General features: G+C 47.5%; 1 protein-coding gene across 1 annotated transcript in view; it reads right to left on the reverse strand.

The window, feature by feature from the left end:
- Positions 1-1,529: 1,529 nt before the first annotated feature.
- The window catches only part of KIF26B (kinesin family member 26B), a 508,250-nt gene continuing 490,059 nt past the window's right edge, over positions 1,530-19,720 (reverse strand). Inside the window, exons 13-15 of the mRNA XM_068986463.1 lie at positions 7,398-7,600; positions 6,791-6,941; positions 1,530-1,678 (exon numbers count right to left, since the gene is read on the reverse strand). Of these exons, the coding sequence (XP_068842564.1) occupies positions 1,530-1,678; positions 6,791-6,941; positions 7,398-7,600 (503 nt within the window). The remainder of the gene's footprint in view (positions 1,679-6,790; positions 6,942-7,397; positions 7,601-19,720) is intronic.

The raw sequence follows: 19,720 nt of genomic DNA on the forward strand, positions 1-19,720 counted from the left end.
ATGCTTTGGGTTTCCATCACTAAAATGGGTATACTAATCCCTAAGAGAATTGTGGCAGAGATGGACATCTCAATTTGAGAATAAAGTCCAAAGTTCCTGGAGTCAAGCCTTGTACACCCACATGCATGAAACCCTGGCCCCCACAGGTGTGTAATGTATGACAGGAAACCTTTCCCTGCCTTCAGGTGTCAAGGTTGAGCAGAGAGGCCTGGTCCTTTCTTGGTATGGAGGCTTTTGTTCAAAAGGACTGGAACTTCTTGCATTAAATAGCACTCTGGACAACAGAAAAGTTGTGTAACCCCGCCCCCCATCCTTCCTTGTTCTGGACCAATACTACTTCCATCTCTGAGCATTTACAAGTCCAAGAAGGTCTCCAGACTGGGAAAAATCCTCTGCTCTAACAAATTTGCAAAACTGAGGAACAAAAAATATGGCTCCGTTGAACTGGTTCAAGTGTTCTTTAGATCCAGAATCTTTGGAATAAAAATGAATATGAAAAATGTTGTTGAGGACCCCAGCTTCGTGGGTAAAAAGGAACCAGTTTTACGTGCCTCAGGACATGTAAAGAGTCAGATAAGACAGTAACTGAACTGAACTGACGTGCCTCAGGACTTGGAGGGGAAACTATTCAGCACAAACATTCCACTCAAAGGGTAAGGAGGGCCAGGGTCATAGAGGCTCCTTTCCCCCTGAAGACACACCCATTTCTCTCAAGCTCACGTGCGCCTGCTCCATAATCGACCTCCAAGTCTGCCCTCTGACCCTGTCACTGGTGGGAGGTGGCAATGAGCATCACCTGCGGTTCCAACCGTCCCTGGAAACGCTGGCTTGGGTCCAGAAGTCTCTAGTTTCTGCTTGAGTGGCCTTCCCAGCAGAACCATAGCAGACAGTTAACATTTATTTATATGCAATACTGATTAGGAAAGAGCTCTACAAACACAACTTACTTAGAAATAGCAAGTCAGAAATAGGCTAAAACACCAAGAGAAAACGAGCTGTAAATACATTGCAAAAATGTGTTCGATTTTTTTTTGTTCATGTTGTTGTTTTCATCTTGACTAGCACCATCTGTACACAAGAAAATATCAACATAAACGTTTGGATAATAACAAAGATTTGCAAGGCACTTAATCAGTCATTCGGGGAAACCTGTTGTTTTGTTTTAACTTTCCACAACAATCCCACGTCCGCTCTCGCCCTTTCTCACAAACCAGAAGAGGGAGGTCTCTTTTGCCAGCAGTTCTTATGTACAAACAAGTTCTTCAAGGTTCCTCAAAGTGCTTTTTCAGTCTCACGGGGGCTTCCACGTCCCTTGGGCTTCCCATCATTCGCTCCTCTCCTGCGTGTCTGGCGTCTGCACCGTCCCTACAGAAAACAAAAGAAAAACTCGCCTTCCGCTCCACGCTCACTCCAGACTTGCCACCAACCTTCGTCCTCCTTCCGTGGTCTCTGAGCGGCGCCGGCACTAAGGGCCGGCCCAGCGCGGCTGCCTGCGGCTCGGGAGCGAGGGCCGGGCCGGGCGGCTCCCGTCAGCGGCGCCGGGAGGTGATGTCGAAGCAGGTGATCATCATGAGGTGCGCCTTGCAGAAGTTGACGCGGCTCTCCAGGCGCTCCGTCACGCACTCCAGCGCTTCCAGGTACTCCAGGGAATCCAGCTCCAGAACCTGCTCCAAGTCAACTGCAAAGAAGGAGAAGCCCGATGGGAACGCGCTGCCCGCGGGGAAGGGTGACCCGACGGCTCGGTCCCGAGGCTGCTGCGCCTGCGCCGGGAGGTCTTAGCACCGCCGTGCCCTTGACCCTCTGCAGCTCTCAAGTCGGCAACAGAACCCCTTGCTACTTCCAACTGTACTGGGGCCCTCCATTCTAATGATAACACTAGATCCCGGACATTTAATTGAGGCTCTGTGTGTGTGCTAAGTTGCTTCAGTCCTATCCGACTCTTTGCTACCCCACCAGGCTTCTCTGTCCATGGAATTTTCCAAGGAAGAATACTGAAGTGGGTTGCCAGTTCCTTTCTCCAGGGGATCTTCCCCATCCAGGGATCTAAACCTTGCAGTTCCTCAGTGGTAAAGAGCCCACCTGCAATGCAGGAGACATTAGAGATGAGGGTTCAATCCCTAGGTCGGGAAGATCCCCTGGAGGTGGGCATGGCAACCCACTCCAGCATTCTTGCCTGGAGAATCCCCATGGACAGAGGCGCCCAACAGGCTACTGTCCATAGGGGCACAAAGAGTTGAACAACTTAACATGCACGCACATGTTAATAACTAGATTCCTGGACTCACAGACACAGAGAACAGACTTGTATTTGCTAAGGGGCAGGGCAGTGAGGGAGCGAACTGGGAGTCAGGGATTAGCAGATGCAAAGTATTATATATAGGATGAATAAACAGCAAGATCCTACTGTATAGCAAAGGGAATTCTATTCAATATCTTGTGATAAGCCATATGGAAAAAACATAAAAATGTATATATATATATGTTATATAAATGTATATATATGTGCATGCAACTGAATTATCTTGCTATATTGCAGAAATTAGCACACTGTAAATCAACTATACTTTGATGAAAAATAATTACAATTCTTTGCTCAGAAGACAAGCAAGATTTAGGACCCAGATTCTGTCCCTAAAGTTCAGACCTGCACAGGGTTAAAAGTCTATTTCCTTCAGTTCCTCAAGGGCAATTATCTGTGGCCACCTCTCCTGCGCCACTGGCTACTAGTTGGTCCAGTTGTGACTGGGTAGGGTGGTGGGCTGCTGCAGAGTGTCCAGCGTGGGAAGGACAGGCATGGACAGCAGCCAAGGCAGTGGGGTGGCCCTGGAATCCAAGGCAGGAGGCCTGCACTTGACTGCCAAGAAGGCCACACCTAACCTTTGCTGGCACAGGGTCCTTAAAAGTAACACAAGAGTCATCCCTAGCCTGCCTACTTTCCTAACTAGAGTTGCTATGGAGAGTAGAAGCAAGAAGAAACGATGACTGTGAATGTGGTTTGAGAACTGCAACGAGCTATCAGAAAATCTGGGGTGGAAATCAGGGCTGACTTCTTTTGTAGGGGAGCTAACAGAGCTCAGAAAAGGGATGTCCTGTTCAGGGTCACATAGTTAATAAGGACGGGAGCTCGAAATAAGGTGGAGGCTCCTGAACACCAGTCTAAAAGAAAAAAAAAAAACGCTCCCCATACCATATCCACATCAGACTATGTTATTGGATCACCTTGAAAGTGGCATCAGAATTAGGAAATTTGAAAAAAAAAAAGGATCCCAGCATATATATTTCTACGCCAGTTCAGTTCCAGTCAGTTGCTCAGTCGTGTCCGACTCTTTGTGACCCCATGAATCGAAGCACGCCAGGCCTCCCTGTCCATCACCAAATCCCGGAGTTCACTCAGACTCACGTCCATTGAGTCAGTGATGCCATCCAGCCATCTCATCCTCTGTCGTCCCCTTGTCCTCCTGTCCTCAATCCCTCCCTGCATCAGAGTCTTTTCCAATGAGTCAACTCTTCTCATCAGGTGGCCAAAGTATTAGAGTTTCAGCTTTAGCATCATTCCTTCCAAAGAAATCCCAGGGCTGATCTCCTTCAGAATGGACTGGTTGGATCTCCTTGCAGTCCAAGGGACTCTCAAGAGTCTTCTCCAACACCACAGTTCAAAAGCATCAATTCTTTGGCGCTCAGCTTTCTTCACAGTCCAACTCTCGCATCCATACGTGACCACTGGAAAAATGATAGCCTTGACTAGACGGACCTTTGTTGGCAAAGTAATGTCTTTGCTTTTGAATATGTTATCTAGGTTGCTCATAACTTTTCTTCCAAGGAGTAAGCATCTTTTAATTTCATGGCTGCAGTCACCATCTGCAGTGATTTTTGAGCCCCCAAAAATAAAGTCTGACACTGTTTCCACTGTTTCCCCATCTATTTCCCATGAAGTGATGGGACCAGATGCCATGATCTTCGTTTTCTGAATGTTGAGCTTTAAGCCAACTTTTTCACTCTCCTCTTTCACGTTCATCAAGAGGCTTTTGAGTTCCTCTTCACTTTCTGCCATAAGGGTGGCATCATCCGCATATCTGAGGTTATTGATATTTCTCCTGGCAATCTTGATTCCAGCTTGTGCTTCTTCCAGCCCAGTGTTTCTCATGATGTACTCTGCATATAAGTTAAATAAGCAGGGTGACAATATACAGCCTCAACATACTCCTTTCCCAATTTGGAACCAGTCTGTTGTTCCATGTCCAGTTCTAACTGTTGCTTCCTGACCTGCATACAGATTTCTCAAGAGGCAGGTCAGGTGGTCTGGTATTCCCATTTCTTTCAGAATTTTCCACAGTTTACTTTGATCCACACAGTCAAAGGCTTTGGCATAGTCAATAAAGCAGAAATGTGAGTGATCATACCATCATGATTATCTCGGTCATGAAGATCTTTTTTGTACAGTTCTCTGTGTATTCTTGCCACCTCTTCTTAATATCTTCTGTTTCTGTTAGGTCCATACCATTTCTGTCCTTTATCAAGCCCATCTTTGCATGAAATGTTCCCTTGGTATCTCTAATTTTCTTGAAGAGATCTGTAGTCTTTCCCATTCTGTTCTTTTCCTCTATTTCTTTGCATTGATTGCTGAGGAAGGCTTTCTTATCTCTTCTTGCTATTCTTTGGACCTCTGCATTCAGATGCTTATATCTTTCCTTTTCTCCTTTGCTTTTCACTTCTCTTCTTTTCACAGCTATTTGTAAGGCCTCCCCTGACAGCCATTTTGCTTGTTTGCATTTCTTTTCCATGGGGATGGTCTTGATCCCTGTCTCCTGTACAGTCTCACGAACCTCAGTCTATGCCAAACACCCTGCCTATTATCCAGGGAATAGTCAGCATACAGACTCATTGATTTTTTTTTTTTTTTTTGTCATTCTTGATTTTAATTCATCCTGAAGGGCCAATCTCTGAGCTTTTCCTTTCATGTGGCCTTCTTTCTGTTCATTACTTTTCTCAGCAAAAAAAAAAAAAAAAGCACTGATTCCTGACATGAACAAAGGCAAGAAGGAAGCAATTGTTTCCTGGAAGCATCTACATTTGTACCGATGTTTAAGCAGCTCACTTCCTGGGAAAAGTGTGACTTTGTAAGATGAAGACAATTGTCAAGGCTGCCTCAGGCATAAACAGCTCTCAAAAATGTTAATGAAAGGATAAAAATGAAGAAGAGGAGCTGCTGAATGGGTGCCCCTGGGATTCTGAAGTGCCAGAGGATTCATGGAAGAAGGAAAAGGGTGTGTACAGGTGGGAAAGACCAGCATTAGGCTCCATGTTTATGCCATGGCCAGACTTCAGCTAATGTCCTTGTTCGTGTCTTGTCTGCCCCATCACAGCTTAGAGGGAAATACCCTGGAGAGCAGGAGTTTGTGTCTCTGTCAGGATTTCTAACAAGGGGCCCCCGTTGGTGCATCAGGCAACCAGGCACTGAGGAAATCAAATTCCTCAGCCCTTTGAGAACAGCTATTTTCATTAACTCTAATAATACAAACACTACTACTAAACACTGAGCTTTCATCACTGGCAGGCAGTGTAAGGAGCACTCAACCGACAGTAGCTCATTTACTCTCCCAACAACTCTATGAGATGGGCAAACCATTATGTTTTCCATTTGACAGTTAAGGAAATCAAGGCTCAGAGAGGTTAAGCATCTTACCCAAGGTCTCACAGCCACACCCAGAGCGGCTCTGCATGACTATGGCTGACACCACACATGGTATAACTCAACATGATAAGATGCATCGTGATAACTGGCCCCAGCGTCCTGGCCTCCTATTGGCTTGTTTGATCCTCACGTGAACCGATGGGGTACTCAAGGGTGATGTTATTACTGCATCGTTATGGAAAGGAAGCCACCTGCAGACATGCTGTGAAAGTGGCAGGGCACAGCTAGGAGGCTGGCAAATTCTGTCCTTTCCTCTTTGCTCAGGATCATTTCACCCAGTATTTCATGCTCCCTGCACTGACCTGGGAATGCTGGGAATAGGTGCTGTGACATTCAGGGGTCAGTCGTGAAGAGAGGGAGGCACAAGGAAGAGCTGGTGAGTGCGGGATAGGAAAGGAGAGAAAGGAATTCTAGTGGAAGCAACACATTTTATTCCAGAGGCTAAGTTGTCCAGCATTGAGCCCCATATCATTGAAACAGTTGGGACCAGATCTGAGCTTTATTTTGTGGTAAATGGAATGGTTAGGAACAAATAAATAAGAGACAATTGAATCTATCTTTCAAAGAGAGCAAAATTGTTCTGAATTGTTACTAGATGGTCGCTGTCATCCTGGGCTTTCTATTAGATGGAAATAACACTGTGAATGTTATTCTTTTCACTCAAAAATGTGTTTTTTTTTTTTTTTTTCTTTCTGGTTCATTCTTTGTGAGTCTTTTCTAGGATTGCACATTCTACCCCATTAAGAGCTCTATAAATTCTTGTCTATTTCAGGATAGATATGCAATGTGATTTTGTGGCCTGGGAGCAGATTTGTAATATAGCCTTCATGTCTGGGTGATCGTCCACCACATGCAGGGGGGAGAAAAAAATATCTCATTTTCAGGCACTCTGGACTGAGACACACAAGAAATAATCCGGCAAGAGCAATGGTCACCACCCCGCTGCCCCCTCCTCCCCATCTGCTCCCAGGAGAGTGGGATCAAGCTCAGGGAAGCTGCCTCCAGCAGATGGGCAGGGATGGGGTTCAGACAGCGTCTCTGTCCCTCGGCCTGGTCTGTTTAGTAGGTGAACCCGGGAGTCGCAGTGACGGGCCTTACATTCACTGAGCCACTTGTTAGGGTCCAGCATCAGATACTGTTTGGTCGTCTCCAGCTCCTTCATCAGCCATTCGTACTTGGCACGGACCTCCGCGATTCTCTGCTGGCGATGCTCCAGAATTTTCAGTTTTGCGTTAAAACACATGACCTCCTAGGATGAAGATGAGAAGGAGAGGGAAGTTGAAGAGGGGAGGAAACGGGGACCTTCAGCTCCAATCCGGCCCACGCAACCTCATATGGAAAGGAATACTTCTGCTTATAGTCTGTGCAAGGAGGGCACAGGGGGTTCAGCTCTGATGCCCACGCACAGAGACAGGACTATCACAGGCTTATCCCAAATTTAGAAGGCGATTGGCATCCCAAGCTGGAGCCAGAAAAGCCCGGAGAGCCCACCGGCTCTCCCGGTCTTTGAACCTTCCACGTCTCCAGGTGGAGAAATAGGCAGCTCTCCTGAGGAGCTGGGTGCACAGGCCTGGCTGCTGGCCGGAGCCCTCGCCTCCCACCCGCGCGGAAGCTGGGGGTGTCCGGGGCCTGTGCCCGGTCTCAAGCACTGTCCCTGAGGGGCCGACAAGGGGACCTGCGGGGGCGCGGGGTGGAGGAGGCTCACCTTGCTGCTGCCCCCTCGTCGCCGCTGCAGCCGCTCCACGTCGTCGATTTCATAGACTTTAATCTCAAAAGGTTCCCCGAGGCCCCTCTGGGTGCTGCGCAAGGGGCCATCCACCCAGCGAACGCCCGCGCTATTGGTGGGTTTTCTCACGGGGGAGGGGGTGTCAAGGGACAGCGCCGGGATGAGCCTCCGTCTCTGGGAACCTAGGTAGGGAATTAAGTCCACAGATAATAGTTTTTGAATTTCTTTTGAACATATTTTTTAATTCAAGGGGTGGGGGCGTGACAGCCTCCCCTCCACCCCCACCCTACCCCGATCTGCGGCAGAGCTGGGTTTGAAATGCTCCAACCTCCCACCACCTCAGCATCCACTCCCTTTCACTGGCACTTGCCTTCATCTCCACAAGTTCAACCCCCATCCCCCACCAGGGGTCTCCCCCTTAAAACACAGGGGCTGGAGGACACTAGAACTGAGAGCCACTCTGGCTGTACCCTCAGCATGGACACGTGTTAGCATGAAATTAGAGATGTTCAGTGTTAGGGGAAAATAGATGCTAGGATTTGATACTGTAGTAATGCATGGAAAATCCCATGGACGGAGGAGCCTGGTAGGCTGCAGTCCATGGGGTCGCTGAGGGTCAGACATGACGGAGCGACTTCACTTTCACTTTTCACTTTCATGCATTGGAGAAGGAAATGGCAACCCACTCCAGTGTTCTTGCCTGGAGAATCCCAGGGACGGGGGAGCCTGGTGGGCTTCCGTCTATGGGGTCGCACAGGGTCGGACACGGCTGAAGCGACTTAGCAGCAGCAGCAGCAGGAGGAGTTTATTTGCTTCTAACAACACTGGAATCAGCACTGCTCACACCAGGCCCTACTGGACATGCTCTACACACTGTGAGGGAGACTGCTAGCTATCCCCCAGTACCTGCCCTCCTCTTCAACCTCAGCAAGAGGCCCCGAGTGGGAGCTGGATGCACAGGGTACCAGGTGTACCCTGTGTAGTACATGTGACTTAAGCTCCACCAGTGCAATGGAAGTGCCCTTTGCAACAGCTGTAATAGAAAGTGTCCTGAAAAGGTGAGGTCTGCCCTCCTTGTCCTCTCTCCTTTGTCTCAGATGGAATACGGCCTGCTGCCCAGTCCATGACGTGAAGATTGTAAATAACAGATAAACGAGACAAGCAGCCAGGATTCCTGGTACCCAGGAGACCTTCACATGATCGCCTATGCAGTTTTTTTCTTTTTTAAAAAGACTTACTTTTTCTAGAGAAGGTTTAGGTTGACTGCTAAATTAAGAGGAAGGTACAGCAAGTTCCCATATACCTTTGGGCCCCACAGACCCACAGCCTCCCCCACCATCAAGATCCCATCACAGAGGTACATGTGTTACCGCCGATGAACCTGCACTGTCATGTCGTCACGCATATGGACACCCAGAGTCCATAGTTTACACCAGGGTTCACTCTTGGTGTTTACGGCCTATGGTTTGGATAAATGTGTAACGATATGTATCTGCCATGATAGTATCACACAGAGTATTCGCATTGCCCTAAAAACCCCCTACACAGACTTTTACATGAGAAAATTAATCTTATATTGTTATTGGGTTTTCTGTCACAGACAAGCCTAGTATGTAATTCTCACAGAAGCAGAAAGTAAGGTACAAAAGACTTCAATAACTTGCCCAAAGTCTTAGCATTACCTTGTTTAAAAAAAATCCATTGCCCACATTCTCCACCAAAATAAGAAATATCAGATAATAAATGATCTTCCCAAAGGATGGCTTATGATCAAACACTACAGAACATGGCACATAGTAGGCTGCGGTGACTGAGGATGGACAGGCGGGTGGTACTGCAGACCAGGATGAAGACCACAGGCGGGCATGGTGATATCCCAGGATGTTGTCACTGCCTGTATTCTGCTTCAGGGTCATGATCTTACCTGTATCGTGTTTGTTAAACATCTTCTATTTTACCCCTAGTCTGAGGGGAGGGAATCTGTGAACTGGGAAACCAACGGTAGCCTCCCTGTGAAATGAATTTGATTGCTGGGTCTGCAGCGAGATCCCTCTGTCGTCCTTGAGACTTCCTTGAAAAATTGACCCGGTAAGCATCTGGCTCCAAAGTTTGCCCACCTCTTAGCTGCTGGGGTCTGTATTGCATTTGTGGTATTTGGTTGCAGTGCCCCTCGATATCTGGACCCCAGAGATATCTGGGAAGAGGGGTGGGCCAACATTGTAAGGGCCGAGCAGAATATGTAGGGGTAAAGTGTACTGTTATGCCATTTAAGATGGCTGTTCTCTTGCTTTCTATGCATTCCCCTGCTTAACCAGTCCCGGCTTCATTCACATGACTATCCAATCCTCTTAATTCTAGGGCTTAATCAATCCCTGGTAACCAATGAGACTACCTGACATCAACTGCGCGTGTAAATGGTAGCCTCTTTCTCCCCCAAGTAGCGAAACCTGCTGCCGTGTCCTGCCTGCTGCACAAGGTGGGGTGTCACTTCAGGACCCCCTGTCCCTAAACCACTGATGTCTCTGTTGCTGTCTCCCAGCTCTTTCTTCAGTCTGGGCCAACTATAAGGTTTGCAGGCCTGTGGGGTGCAGCCCAACACATACCATGCAGATTTGAGCCCTAAGAGGCAGGTCTCTAGAGGATTATAAGAAGCAATCACTAAAGGACTGTCAGGACGGGGGTCCCCAGTGCACCAAGCACCACTTTTTTTGGTGACTGGTGACATGAGTGAGTGAAACCATGGCCTGGCTTCTGAGGATGGGGTCTAATCTTTTCACCCACATCTGAAGTGGATCTAGCCTCCTGCTTTGGGTGACTACCAGGTTTGTTCCCCTGGCTCTGGCCCCTATCCTGGTGGAAGGCTGCAGGCCTGGCCTCCTGGTAGGGAAGCATGGTGCTGCCTCAAACAGCTGCATCTCATGAGGCACACACCCACCTGGCACCTTCTTTCACCAGGACCAGACATTAGGAAGCTTGCTTCCTCCTAGAAGGAGGATGGTTGGGAAACATGACACCATCCCAACAGGTTTATCTTGAAGCTGAAGGAAGCCAGATCTAATTTAACTCAGAATGGATATGTGATCCCTCTGGAGTCTGCGGGAAGCCTTGGCTAGCTGCATATAGAGGCTGAGCTGATTCTGCTTTGAGATAGAATGTGTGTCTTTGACCAGTCATTCATAGTGACCTACTCTTTGCGACTCCATGAACTGTAGCCCACCAGGCTCCTCTGTCCATGGAATTTTTCAGGCAAGAATACTGGATTGGGTTGCCAGTCCCTTCTCCAGCGGATCTTCCTAACCCAGGGATCGAACCCAGGTTTCCTGCATTATAGGCAGATTCTTTACCACCTGAGCTACCAGAATGGACCTCATTAAAGTCAGATTTGAGTGAGAGTGAAGGAGGGCAAGAGAACATACACACCATGATACAGCAGCCCTGAGAATACGAAGGATACAAAGCAGTGAGACTTTTCTGGAGGCCCCACGAGATGGGCTATATCGGTCAGTGGGCTGCCGTAAGGGGAAGCACTGGTCTTTACAGCTGGTCCTTACACCCCTGCAGTGTTTGGGGAACTCTGAAGGAGTGAGTGCCCTCTCTCCCCCACTCTCTCTCCATCTTCCTCCCCGATTCCAGTTGTTGCATGCTGGGCCAGTGTGGCCTGTGTGATGTGATGACCCTTCCAAAGAGAAGACACTGTACTTTTCTCCAGCTTCAAGAGATCCAGTGACTGCTAAGAAAAGCTTAAAATACCATAAGCTCAGAGAGAAAAAGAGCCAGAACTCTGAAAAAGAACCAAGGCACAGGACAACCTTCTCACCAACCTAGGGAGCTAGGAATGTGAAAAGCCACTCCCTGCAGCTCCAGGTGGTGGCAGTGGTGGTGGAGCAGCGTTCAGGGCAGTACACGCCTGTTCAGAGCAGTCTTTCCTTCAGCAGACAACGAGGGACTCTAAACACAGAGTCAACTTTCCCTACAGAATGTACTCTGTCCTCTAGGCTCGCTTGGTTTCATGTCAAATCTCATTGTAGGGGGCCAGATCTTTATCTTGTGTATGTATGCATGTGCAAACACACACACATACACACACACACACTAACTTATGAAACTAGGAAGTGTCAACCACTGAAGATGCCAACCACTGAAGATGCCAACCACTGAAGTAAATATCTGTGTCCCTTACAATGGAAATGAACCATCCGGTAGTTTGGGTTTTTTTTTTTAATTGGCCCAAGCATGCCAGCTGACTCTGAGCCAGTGGTTGTGCCTTTGGGGCTCAGCTCCAGTGAGACATGGCTGCTGCAGAACATGCATGGAGGCTAAAGAGCACCGAGCATCAGTGGGAAGATGTCCAGCTCTCAGGGACAAGGAGAGTCTGAGCGGCCTTCAGGTGGAGCCTTGGCCCTTGTTCCTCAGGCTGCAAACACTTGTCATGGGACTCCTGGTAAGCCCTATTTTCTCAGTTGGATAATATATACTCAGCCCCTAGGGAGGTATATGTATGGGCATTGTGCCTGCTGCAAGTGCTAAGTCGCTTCAGTTGGCTCTTTGCGACCCTATGAACTGTAGTCTGCCAAGCTCCTCTGTCCATGGGGATTCTCCAGACAAGAATACTGGAGTAGGTTGCCATGCTCTCCTCCAGGGGATCTTCCTGACCCAGGGTTTGAACCCATGGTTCCTGTGGCTCCTGTCCTGCAGGTGGATTCTTTACCACTAGCACCATCTGGGAAGCCATATGGGCATCTATCTCAGTGCACCCATCTCACTGGGTGCGTGGGTCCAGACATTTCTGGGATGACTCTAAGAATCTGTTTATGTGAGAAAAAGGGGAAGAACTGAGGAGGCTCATGGGATGGGTGGTGTATCACTTATCTATCACTGTGTGACCAATTAACCCTAAACCCAGCAGCTAAAAATCACAAATGTTGGCTCTCTCACACATTCCTATGAGACAGGGATCTGGGAGAGGCTGATGGAGCAGGCAGTTTTGGCTGAGCGGCTCTTGTGATCTGCAGTCAAGCTTTCAGCTCACGCGATGGGGCTGCCATCATCTGAAGGCTTGACTGTGGCTGGAGCATCCACTTCTAAGCTCAATGTTGTGGCTGTTGGCAGGAGTTTCAGTGCACTGCCTGGTGGGCCTCGGCACAGGGCTATTTATGGCATGGCAGCCAATCTACCCAGAGCAAGAAAGAGCAGCTCCAGTGTCTTTCACAACCTAATCCTGAAAGTGACATAACCATCACTTTCATCTACCTTATTCAATTGGACACAGAGACCAACCCTAGTAGAGTAGGGGAGGGGATGAATCAAGGGTGATGCCAGGAGGCAGGGCCCATTGGGGAACACCAAGGAGTCTTGTTACCACAGATGGGAAAATATCAGGAATTAGGGTCACTCTCTATTAGCCTCCTCATCTCTCCAGGGCACCCTATGAGATGAGAGCAGAGATCACCCTGATTGGTGAGAGAAAAGTAAAGAAGCCTGAAAGGAGAATGACATTTTACAGGGCTACAGTATCCTGATAGAGATATTCTGAAGGCTAATTTCTGTTATCATGCTTTTTTTCAATCTTCTCAACTTCCTCACCATGTCAATCAAGCCCTGCCAGGGTGAGAAGTGAGTGCCCAGTGTCAAGTGAATTGCAGTCTAAGGGCTTCTCCTGTGTGTAGTGACTGGCTATCTTGGATCTTCTCAGAGTTCTGAATTTCAGTTCAGTTCACTCGCTCAGTCATGTCTGACTCTTCGCTACCCCCATGGACGGCAGCACTCCAGGCCTCCCTATCCATCACCAACTCACGGAGTTTACTCAAACTCAGAGTCGGTGATGGCATCCAACCATCTCATCCTCTGTCGTCCCCTTCTCCTCTTGCCTTCAATCTTTCCCAGCATCAGGGTCTTTTCATATCAATCAGTTCTTTGCATCAGGTGGCCGAAGTATTGGAGTTTCAGCTTCAGCATCAGTCGTTCCAATGCATATTCAGAACTGATCTCCTTTAGAATGGACTGGTTGGATCTCCTTGCAGTCCAAGGGACTCTCAAGAGTCTTCTCCAACACCACAGTTCAAAAGCATCAATTCTTCAGCACTCAGCTTTCTTTATAGGCCAACTCTCACATCCATACATGACTACTGGAAAAACCATAGCTTTGACTAGATGGACCTTTATTGACAAAGTAATGTCTCTGTTCTTTAATACGTTGTCTAGGTTGGTCATAACTTTTCTTTCAAGTGTCTTTTAATTTCATGGCTGCAGTCACCATCTGCAGTGATTTTGGAGCCCCCCAAAATAAAGTCACTGTTTCCACTATTTTCCCATCTATTTGCCATAAAGTGATGGGACCAGATGCCATGATCTTAGTTTTCTGAGTCACACCCAGAAAACTAAATCAAGGCAAATTTGGCCTTGGAGTACAGAATGAAGCAGGGCAAAGGCTAATAGAGTTTTGCCAAGAGAATGCACTGGTCATAGCAAACACCCTCTTCCAACAACACAAGAGAAGACTCTACACATGGACATCACCAGATGGTCAATACTGAAATCAGATTGATTATATTCTTTGCAGCCGAAGATGGAGAAGCTCTATACAGTCAGCAAAAACAAGACCAGGAGCTGACTGTGGCTCAGATCATGAACTCCTTATTGCCAAATTCAGACTTAAATTGAAGAAAGTAGGGAAAACCACTAGACCATTCACGTGTGACCTAGATCAAATCCCTTACAATTATACAGTGGAAGTAAGAAATAGATTCAAGGGATTAGATCTGATAGACAGACTGCCTGAAGAACTATGGATGGAGGTTCATTCTGAACTTGGTCACTGGAAAATCAGGTTCACAAATGAACTGATATCACCTAGAACTTGCATCCACTATTGAGGGGCCTTCCCGCCCCTCATGTCTCCTCCAGAAATACACTGGTAATCTTACTTGGGGTGTGATGGGGAAAATTGAGGACAGGGGCCAGGGGAATGTGGTAAGACCAGAGGAAATGGAGTTTAATGCTATGAAGGGAATTTCAGAGGGAGAGATGGTGCCCTCGCTCTGCTAGAAACAGCATAGGAAACAATGGTGCCAAAATGCCATATCATCACTTGGAGAGAACTGACCACAGGGCTTTGGTCTGGGTCCCCATAGAAATACGAGTTCTTGGATTTCCAGCATGCTCTCAAGAAGATGCTTCCTGCTCTCTGCTGAGCCCAGTCCCTGCCAGTGACCACTCTATTCCAGGCTCCTGGAAGTTTGGGGAAACGCCTTAGTCAGGCTATAGTGGTGTGGGACCTGTCAGATGCAGCTGTCTGGTTTGGGACCACTCATCCTGAACCAGCCTCCCCACTGATGCCAGTGGGTCATCAGAAGGATTCCTTCTTCTCTATCACTCCCTGCTCATCAGCCCAGCACTCTGTATGGACATGGAGACGTCAAGTGTTAAACAAAAAACCTAAAGTTGATAAGTGCCAACAGTTTTGCTGCATGAAATGGCCCCAGTTTGACCTGAATCCCTTGTTCTCCCAGCCACTCCAGGCTTGTCTGCCAGCTGCATATGTTTGGAGGGGCCCCCAACCTGTCATGGCCCATCCCACCCTATTCTCCACAGCGCTGATGACTCCAGCAAGGAGTCTGATGTCAGGCCTTCCATTTTTACCATCACTGAGTGCAGATAACAGTGTCCACACTGAATCTGAAGATGCTGCTTCTTAGGTCAAGTGTCAGAAAACACAGGCATTCCAAGTGCCGAGGCCCACAACATGCCTTGAGGGACATACAGATGCCCACCCCGGCCACCCATGGAGAGCCCGCCATATCAGCTTTCCGGCCATCACCCTCCATCTTCATTCTGACCCAGGGAAGCATCACTAGGAAGACAGTGAGTCAAAAAGCAGAAAGCACCGATGCTGAAAGGCTGCCCAGGCATCAGTGATGAGGAGGGGGAGGGGAAAGATCAGTGAGCATGGATTTACTGACCAGCAAGGGCCAGCCAGCCCCAGGCCTCCCGGATGGATGCAGATGTGGCTGCATGGGCAGCTGTAGGGCTCAAACTGATGAGTGAGCTTGTCCCAGGCTGCAGAGGAGATGGGGAGATGCCCGGTAATGGACCTGTCCTCTGGGCAGAGCCCAGGCCCCTCACATGCTCACTCGGTGCCTCTCAGCCCTGCACCCACCTCCACCCACACTGCACTCTAAGGAGCTTCCTCAGTGTCTTAGGGAGCCAGACTTTTCTATTTTTTCCAACTTATTGTCAAAAAGCTGTTTTATTTGGAACCCTTTCTCATCTGTTTCTAGATGAAGTCTCTTAGAAACACTCTAGTAATCTTATATCAGCCAGCAAACCACTCACCTTAGCCCTGTTTCCATTAAGCTAGAGACCACTGTGTTTCCTGAAATTCATTAAAACAAAATAAGATTGCACCTGAGAACCGAATGGACCATGGGGAGGGGACAGAGTGAAGCATGGTGCTCTAGGCCCTTGGAGGAGTGACCAGTCAAAGATTCCAGGGCAGAAGATCTGTAAACTGAACCCATCAGTCAGTAATGTTTACTCATGTCCCAGAGAAGGGAAGGCACAGTGTCTGGTGCTTAGAGTGGGAAAGAAAATAAGAGGTTGGGTTCAGTGTTTAAAACACGGGTCACCAGCAGGGCATGCAATCAGAAGTACATAGAAAAGAACTCAGCTAACCTGTAGGACCACACTACCAGCCAGTCAACCAACCAATGAATCAATCAACGGTGTCCACCTGATTCATGGTAATCTGCCCCAGCCCAGCTCTAGGGACTTGACAGGCTGAGTGAAGTGCTGAACAGGCCTCAGAGAAGCTCCTGCCAGGCAGGTCAAGCCCTGGGTGCGTCTCGGAACTGACATGCTCCCTGGCTAGCTTCTCTCCTGGGCTTTCTGGATGTGGGGTCACACCACACTGGGGCTTGCTGCAGTGGAAATGAACTTCCCTTAAACCTAATCTAATTTTCATATTTCCCTAGCCAGCCTGAGAGACAAGCGGGGAGAAAGAAAGGAGCCAAGGGGGTAATGCACCAGGTGTGGGGTCAAGTGTGAGGAACATGAGGAAGACGAGAGAGAGAGAGAGTCAGGGAGGGCCCACGCAATGGGTGATATAAATGAGCTATCAGTGGAAAGCTGGGGCCTCAGGCGGGGCCCAGCTGATGCAGCAACACAATACACTGCCCATCACTGATTCATATACTTTTAGCAACTGATTTTCAGTTGCTAACCTATGGACAGGTTGAACATTTGCTCCCTACCTGGACTGGCTGTCATAACTACTTCATGCCTAACAGTTACACCTACATGTCCGTGCATGTCATAGGGGGGCTGGCAAGGAACGGTGGAGGGACAGATAAAAATCCATCACAAAAAGCAACCCACAGCTTCTGTCACCTTATGACACTCTCAACGAAGAACCTATAAATGACTCCCCGTTGCCAACTGCAATAATTCTTATCCTAGTTGCCAGATGCTCAAGGAATAACTTGATCTGGGCTTACGTTTTCTGTTTATAATCACATCCATTAAGACTATTACCTTTATTGAGTTAATCCCACTCTGTTGTCCATAAACCATGCTCTTACTGCCCCAAGCTGCCTCAGCTGACAATGCCCTTTGTCCCAGCATCCTTCAAGGCCTGGCTGAATCCCAGTATTTCCCTATAGCCTTCTTCAGCTGCTCTGGGCCATCTTTGTCTAAATATTTCCTCCACGTAGCCCTCACTTCCTCACTCAGCACTTGGCAATGCATCTTGGTTCCTGGTTCACTGTTCTCTGTTTCATGTTCTTTGTCTTTGCTCTCCAATGAGATTACATACTTCTCACAGTGGCTTGGTTTTCTACGCTACCTGCCCCTTCCCAAACACACTTGCAACTTTCATATCACCAAGCTCTAACAGCACAGAAGAGGTCTGATCAATGTTTAACAACTTAAAAATAAATCCCATTGACTATGCATCATCTTATGGAAAGGAAGGCATATTATCATCAATATTCTTTATGTTATTTGCATCATCTTATACAGCGTGAGCATAGAGAGACCATGGTGGTTCTCTACCAACCGCTTCATTTTACTTCTATGTGAGAAAACTGAAGCCCAGAAAGTATAGCTATTCCCTAAATGTCACACAACCCAAAACCCCAGGTCTCCTGCCTTTCTAGCTCAGACTTCCCACTGCACCATGCCCATAGGAAAAGCCCAATTCTGCTTACTCTCCACCAGCACAGATCTCCAGGAATGGGACTGGAAAGGTGAACCATCGGGATGTTTGGTTTCTCTACCTGCACTACAAAGCACTCAAAGAGCTCAAGGTTATCTTCCTAGTAATATATTTCTAGTTTGTTTTCACTAAGGAGATAACAAAAGAATTGAAGTTTTCCAAATTCGAAAGCAACCTCCACTAACAGGTGACTGCTTGCCTCCCCTGCAGTTCCCAACATCTCCAGTAACTGTAAAATCCAGCCATCGAGCTAGGAATTTCCTTTGAGGAGCTTTATGGCTTCTCTTAAAGAAGTTGCCTTTGATTTATGCTGATCATGTCTGACAGCCAGCATTTCTCTTAATAATAATCATAAATAAGTGAGACAAGGTCACCTCACATGCAGGGAGCGTATCTCCACTGCCATATCCATTAGGGAGCCCAGGATCTACAGCAGCTGCTCACAGAGGTTTGCTGCCCTCAGCACTCTCTATGAAATCCCATCTCTGGCACCTAGCCTGGTGCTTTGATTGTACACCAACAGCCAAACCTAACGAGGGACCTTCAGAGAACATATTTACAAACAGAGGCAGCACCAAGCAAGGACATGTGCAGGGCCTGTGGTCCACTTTCCAAGTAGTTACCTTAGTTTTTCTTCCCCTCTACTCCAGTGCAACAGCCAAAACAAACAATTCAAGTAAAAAAAAAAAGAGAGAGAGTAAAGCTATTGAAAGAATAAATTGGATAGGTAGAGTCAAGATGCTAAATTAGAGTATGTGAAAGCACTCTGTAACATTCAAATGTACGTGGGCACATAGCAAATGTCTCACAATAATCTGGATTTTGAAGACCAAAATTGGGTAGATTCTAATAAATAAGGTTTATCAAACAAGTATTGGGAAGGCCAGACTTTTTTTTTTTTTGGCAAAGGCTCTGGCTTAAACTTTCTTGCTATTTTTAGTAACCATTATCAGTACATTTTAGTGCCCTTGACTCTGAAAATAGGACCCAGCAGTTGTCATGTCATACTGAATAGATTTCTGTTCTCCACTTGTATTATATGGGATTCTGCTCCCAGGTCTGGTGGTGAGATTCAGGGCCAAGGGCCTGATGTGGAGCACCATCAAAGTGAATCAAGGCCTGATGCACACAACACCTGGGAAATAAAAATGTTAAGATTCTGACAGTCACGATGACTCCCAAACATGCAGGGAGGCTAACATCCTCATGGCATTTCATGATCTGCGATGGGATGGGTGGATGGGGCAGTCTATTAATACCTCATAACATCTAGAATTACAACATGACTCTGGTGTCCCTTGAAGTTTTTTTTTTTTTTTTTTTTTTTTAGGCAGACAAATGGTTTATCATGTGCACTGACCACAGTCCTTACATCTGAATTGAAATATTCCAGAGTTTGTGCCTGTCTGTAGTGTGAGACTAGAAAAAAGCAACCCTGGGGTTGAGAGAAAAAAACCTGAGAAGCAGTTGCTGGCTGGAGCAGCTGCAGGAAAAAGGAGACATTTCCTTTGGGTCTCATCTCATCTTTTAATTCCAAATGTGCTGGTGGCAATGGTTTCTGAGCACTCCAGGTTCTACAGAAGGACCACAGTGTAGCTAAGGACAGGCTAGGAGAGCTGGACAACAGGCCACTCACACATCAACCAAGGTGCAGAACTGCATGTGAGGCTCTGCAGGAGACAGCTTCATTACAAACGAGTCCCGCGCTAAAGATGAGTGGGGGCAAGTTCTCTGAAGGTGGTTTAAGAGCAAAGATGAGTCAGCAAAATTCTCAAGGAGCTAAAGTTGTCCTTGGTCCCTTCTGTCTTCTCTCTTTGTCCCTTTCTCTTTTTACTGACCTTTCACCTCACCTACCCTATGGCCACCTGGGTCATCAGCTCTGACCTAGGTCCTCTTCTCCTTGCCCATCACAACTTACTGTCACATGTTCCCCCAAACTCCAAAGAGACAAATCAGTGGGCTTTATACATGGCAGTTCCTCCAGAGGACTTATTTGTCTTTTGATAGGAGATTCCTGGACATAGCAAAGACTTCCTCCAAAAGCATGCATTTTGGTTCCATAGTGAGTGGGTGGTGTGCTGTGTGTGTGTGT

Source organism: Capricornis sumatraensis, chromosome 14 (genome assembly GCF_032405125.1).
Source record: "Capricornis sumatraensis isolate serow.1 chromosome 14, serow.2, whole genome shotgun sequence".
In the NCBI taxonomy this organism is placed as follows: domain Eukaryota; kingdom Metazoa; phylum Chordata; class Mammalia; order Artiodactyla; family Bovidae; genus Capricornis; species Capricornis sumatraensis.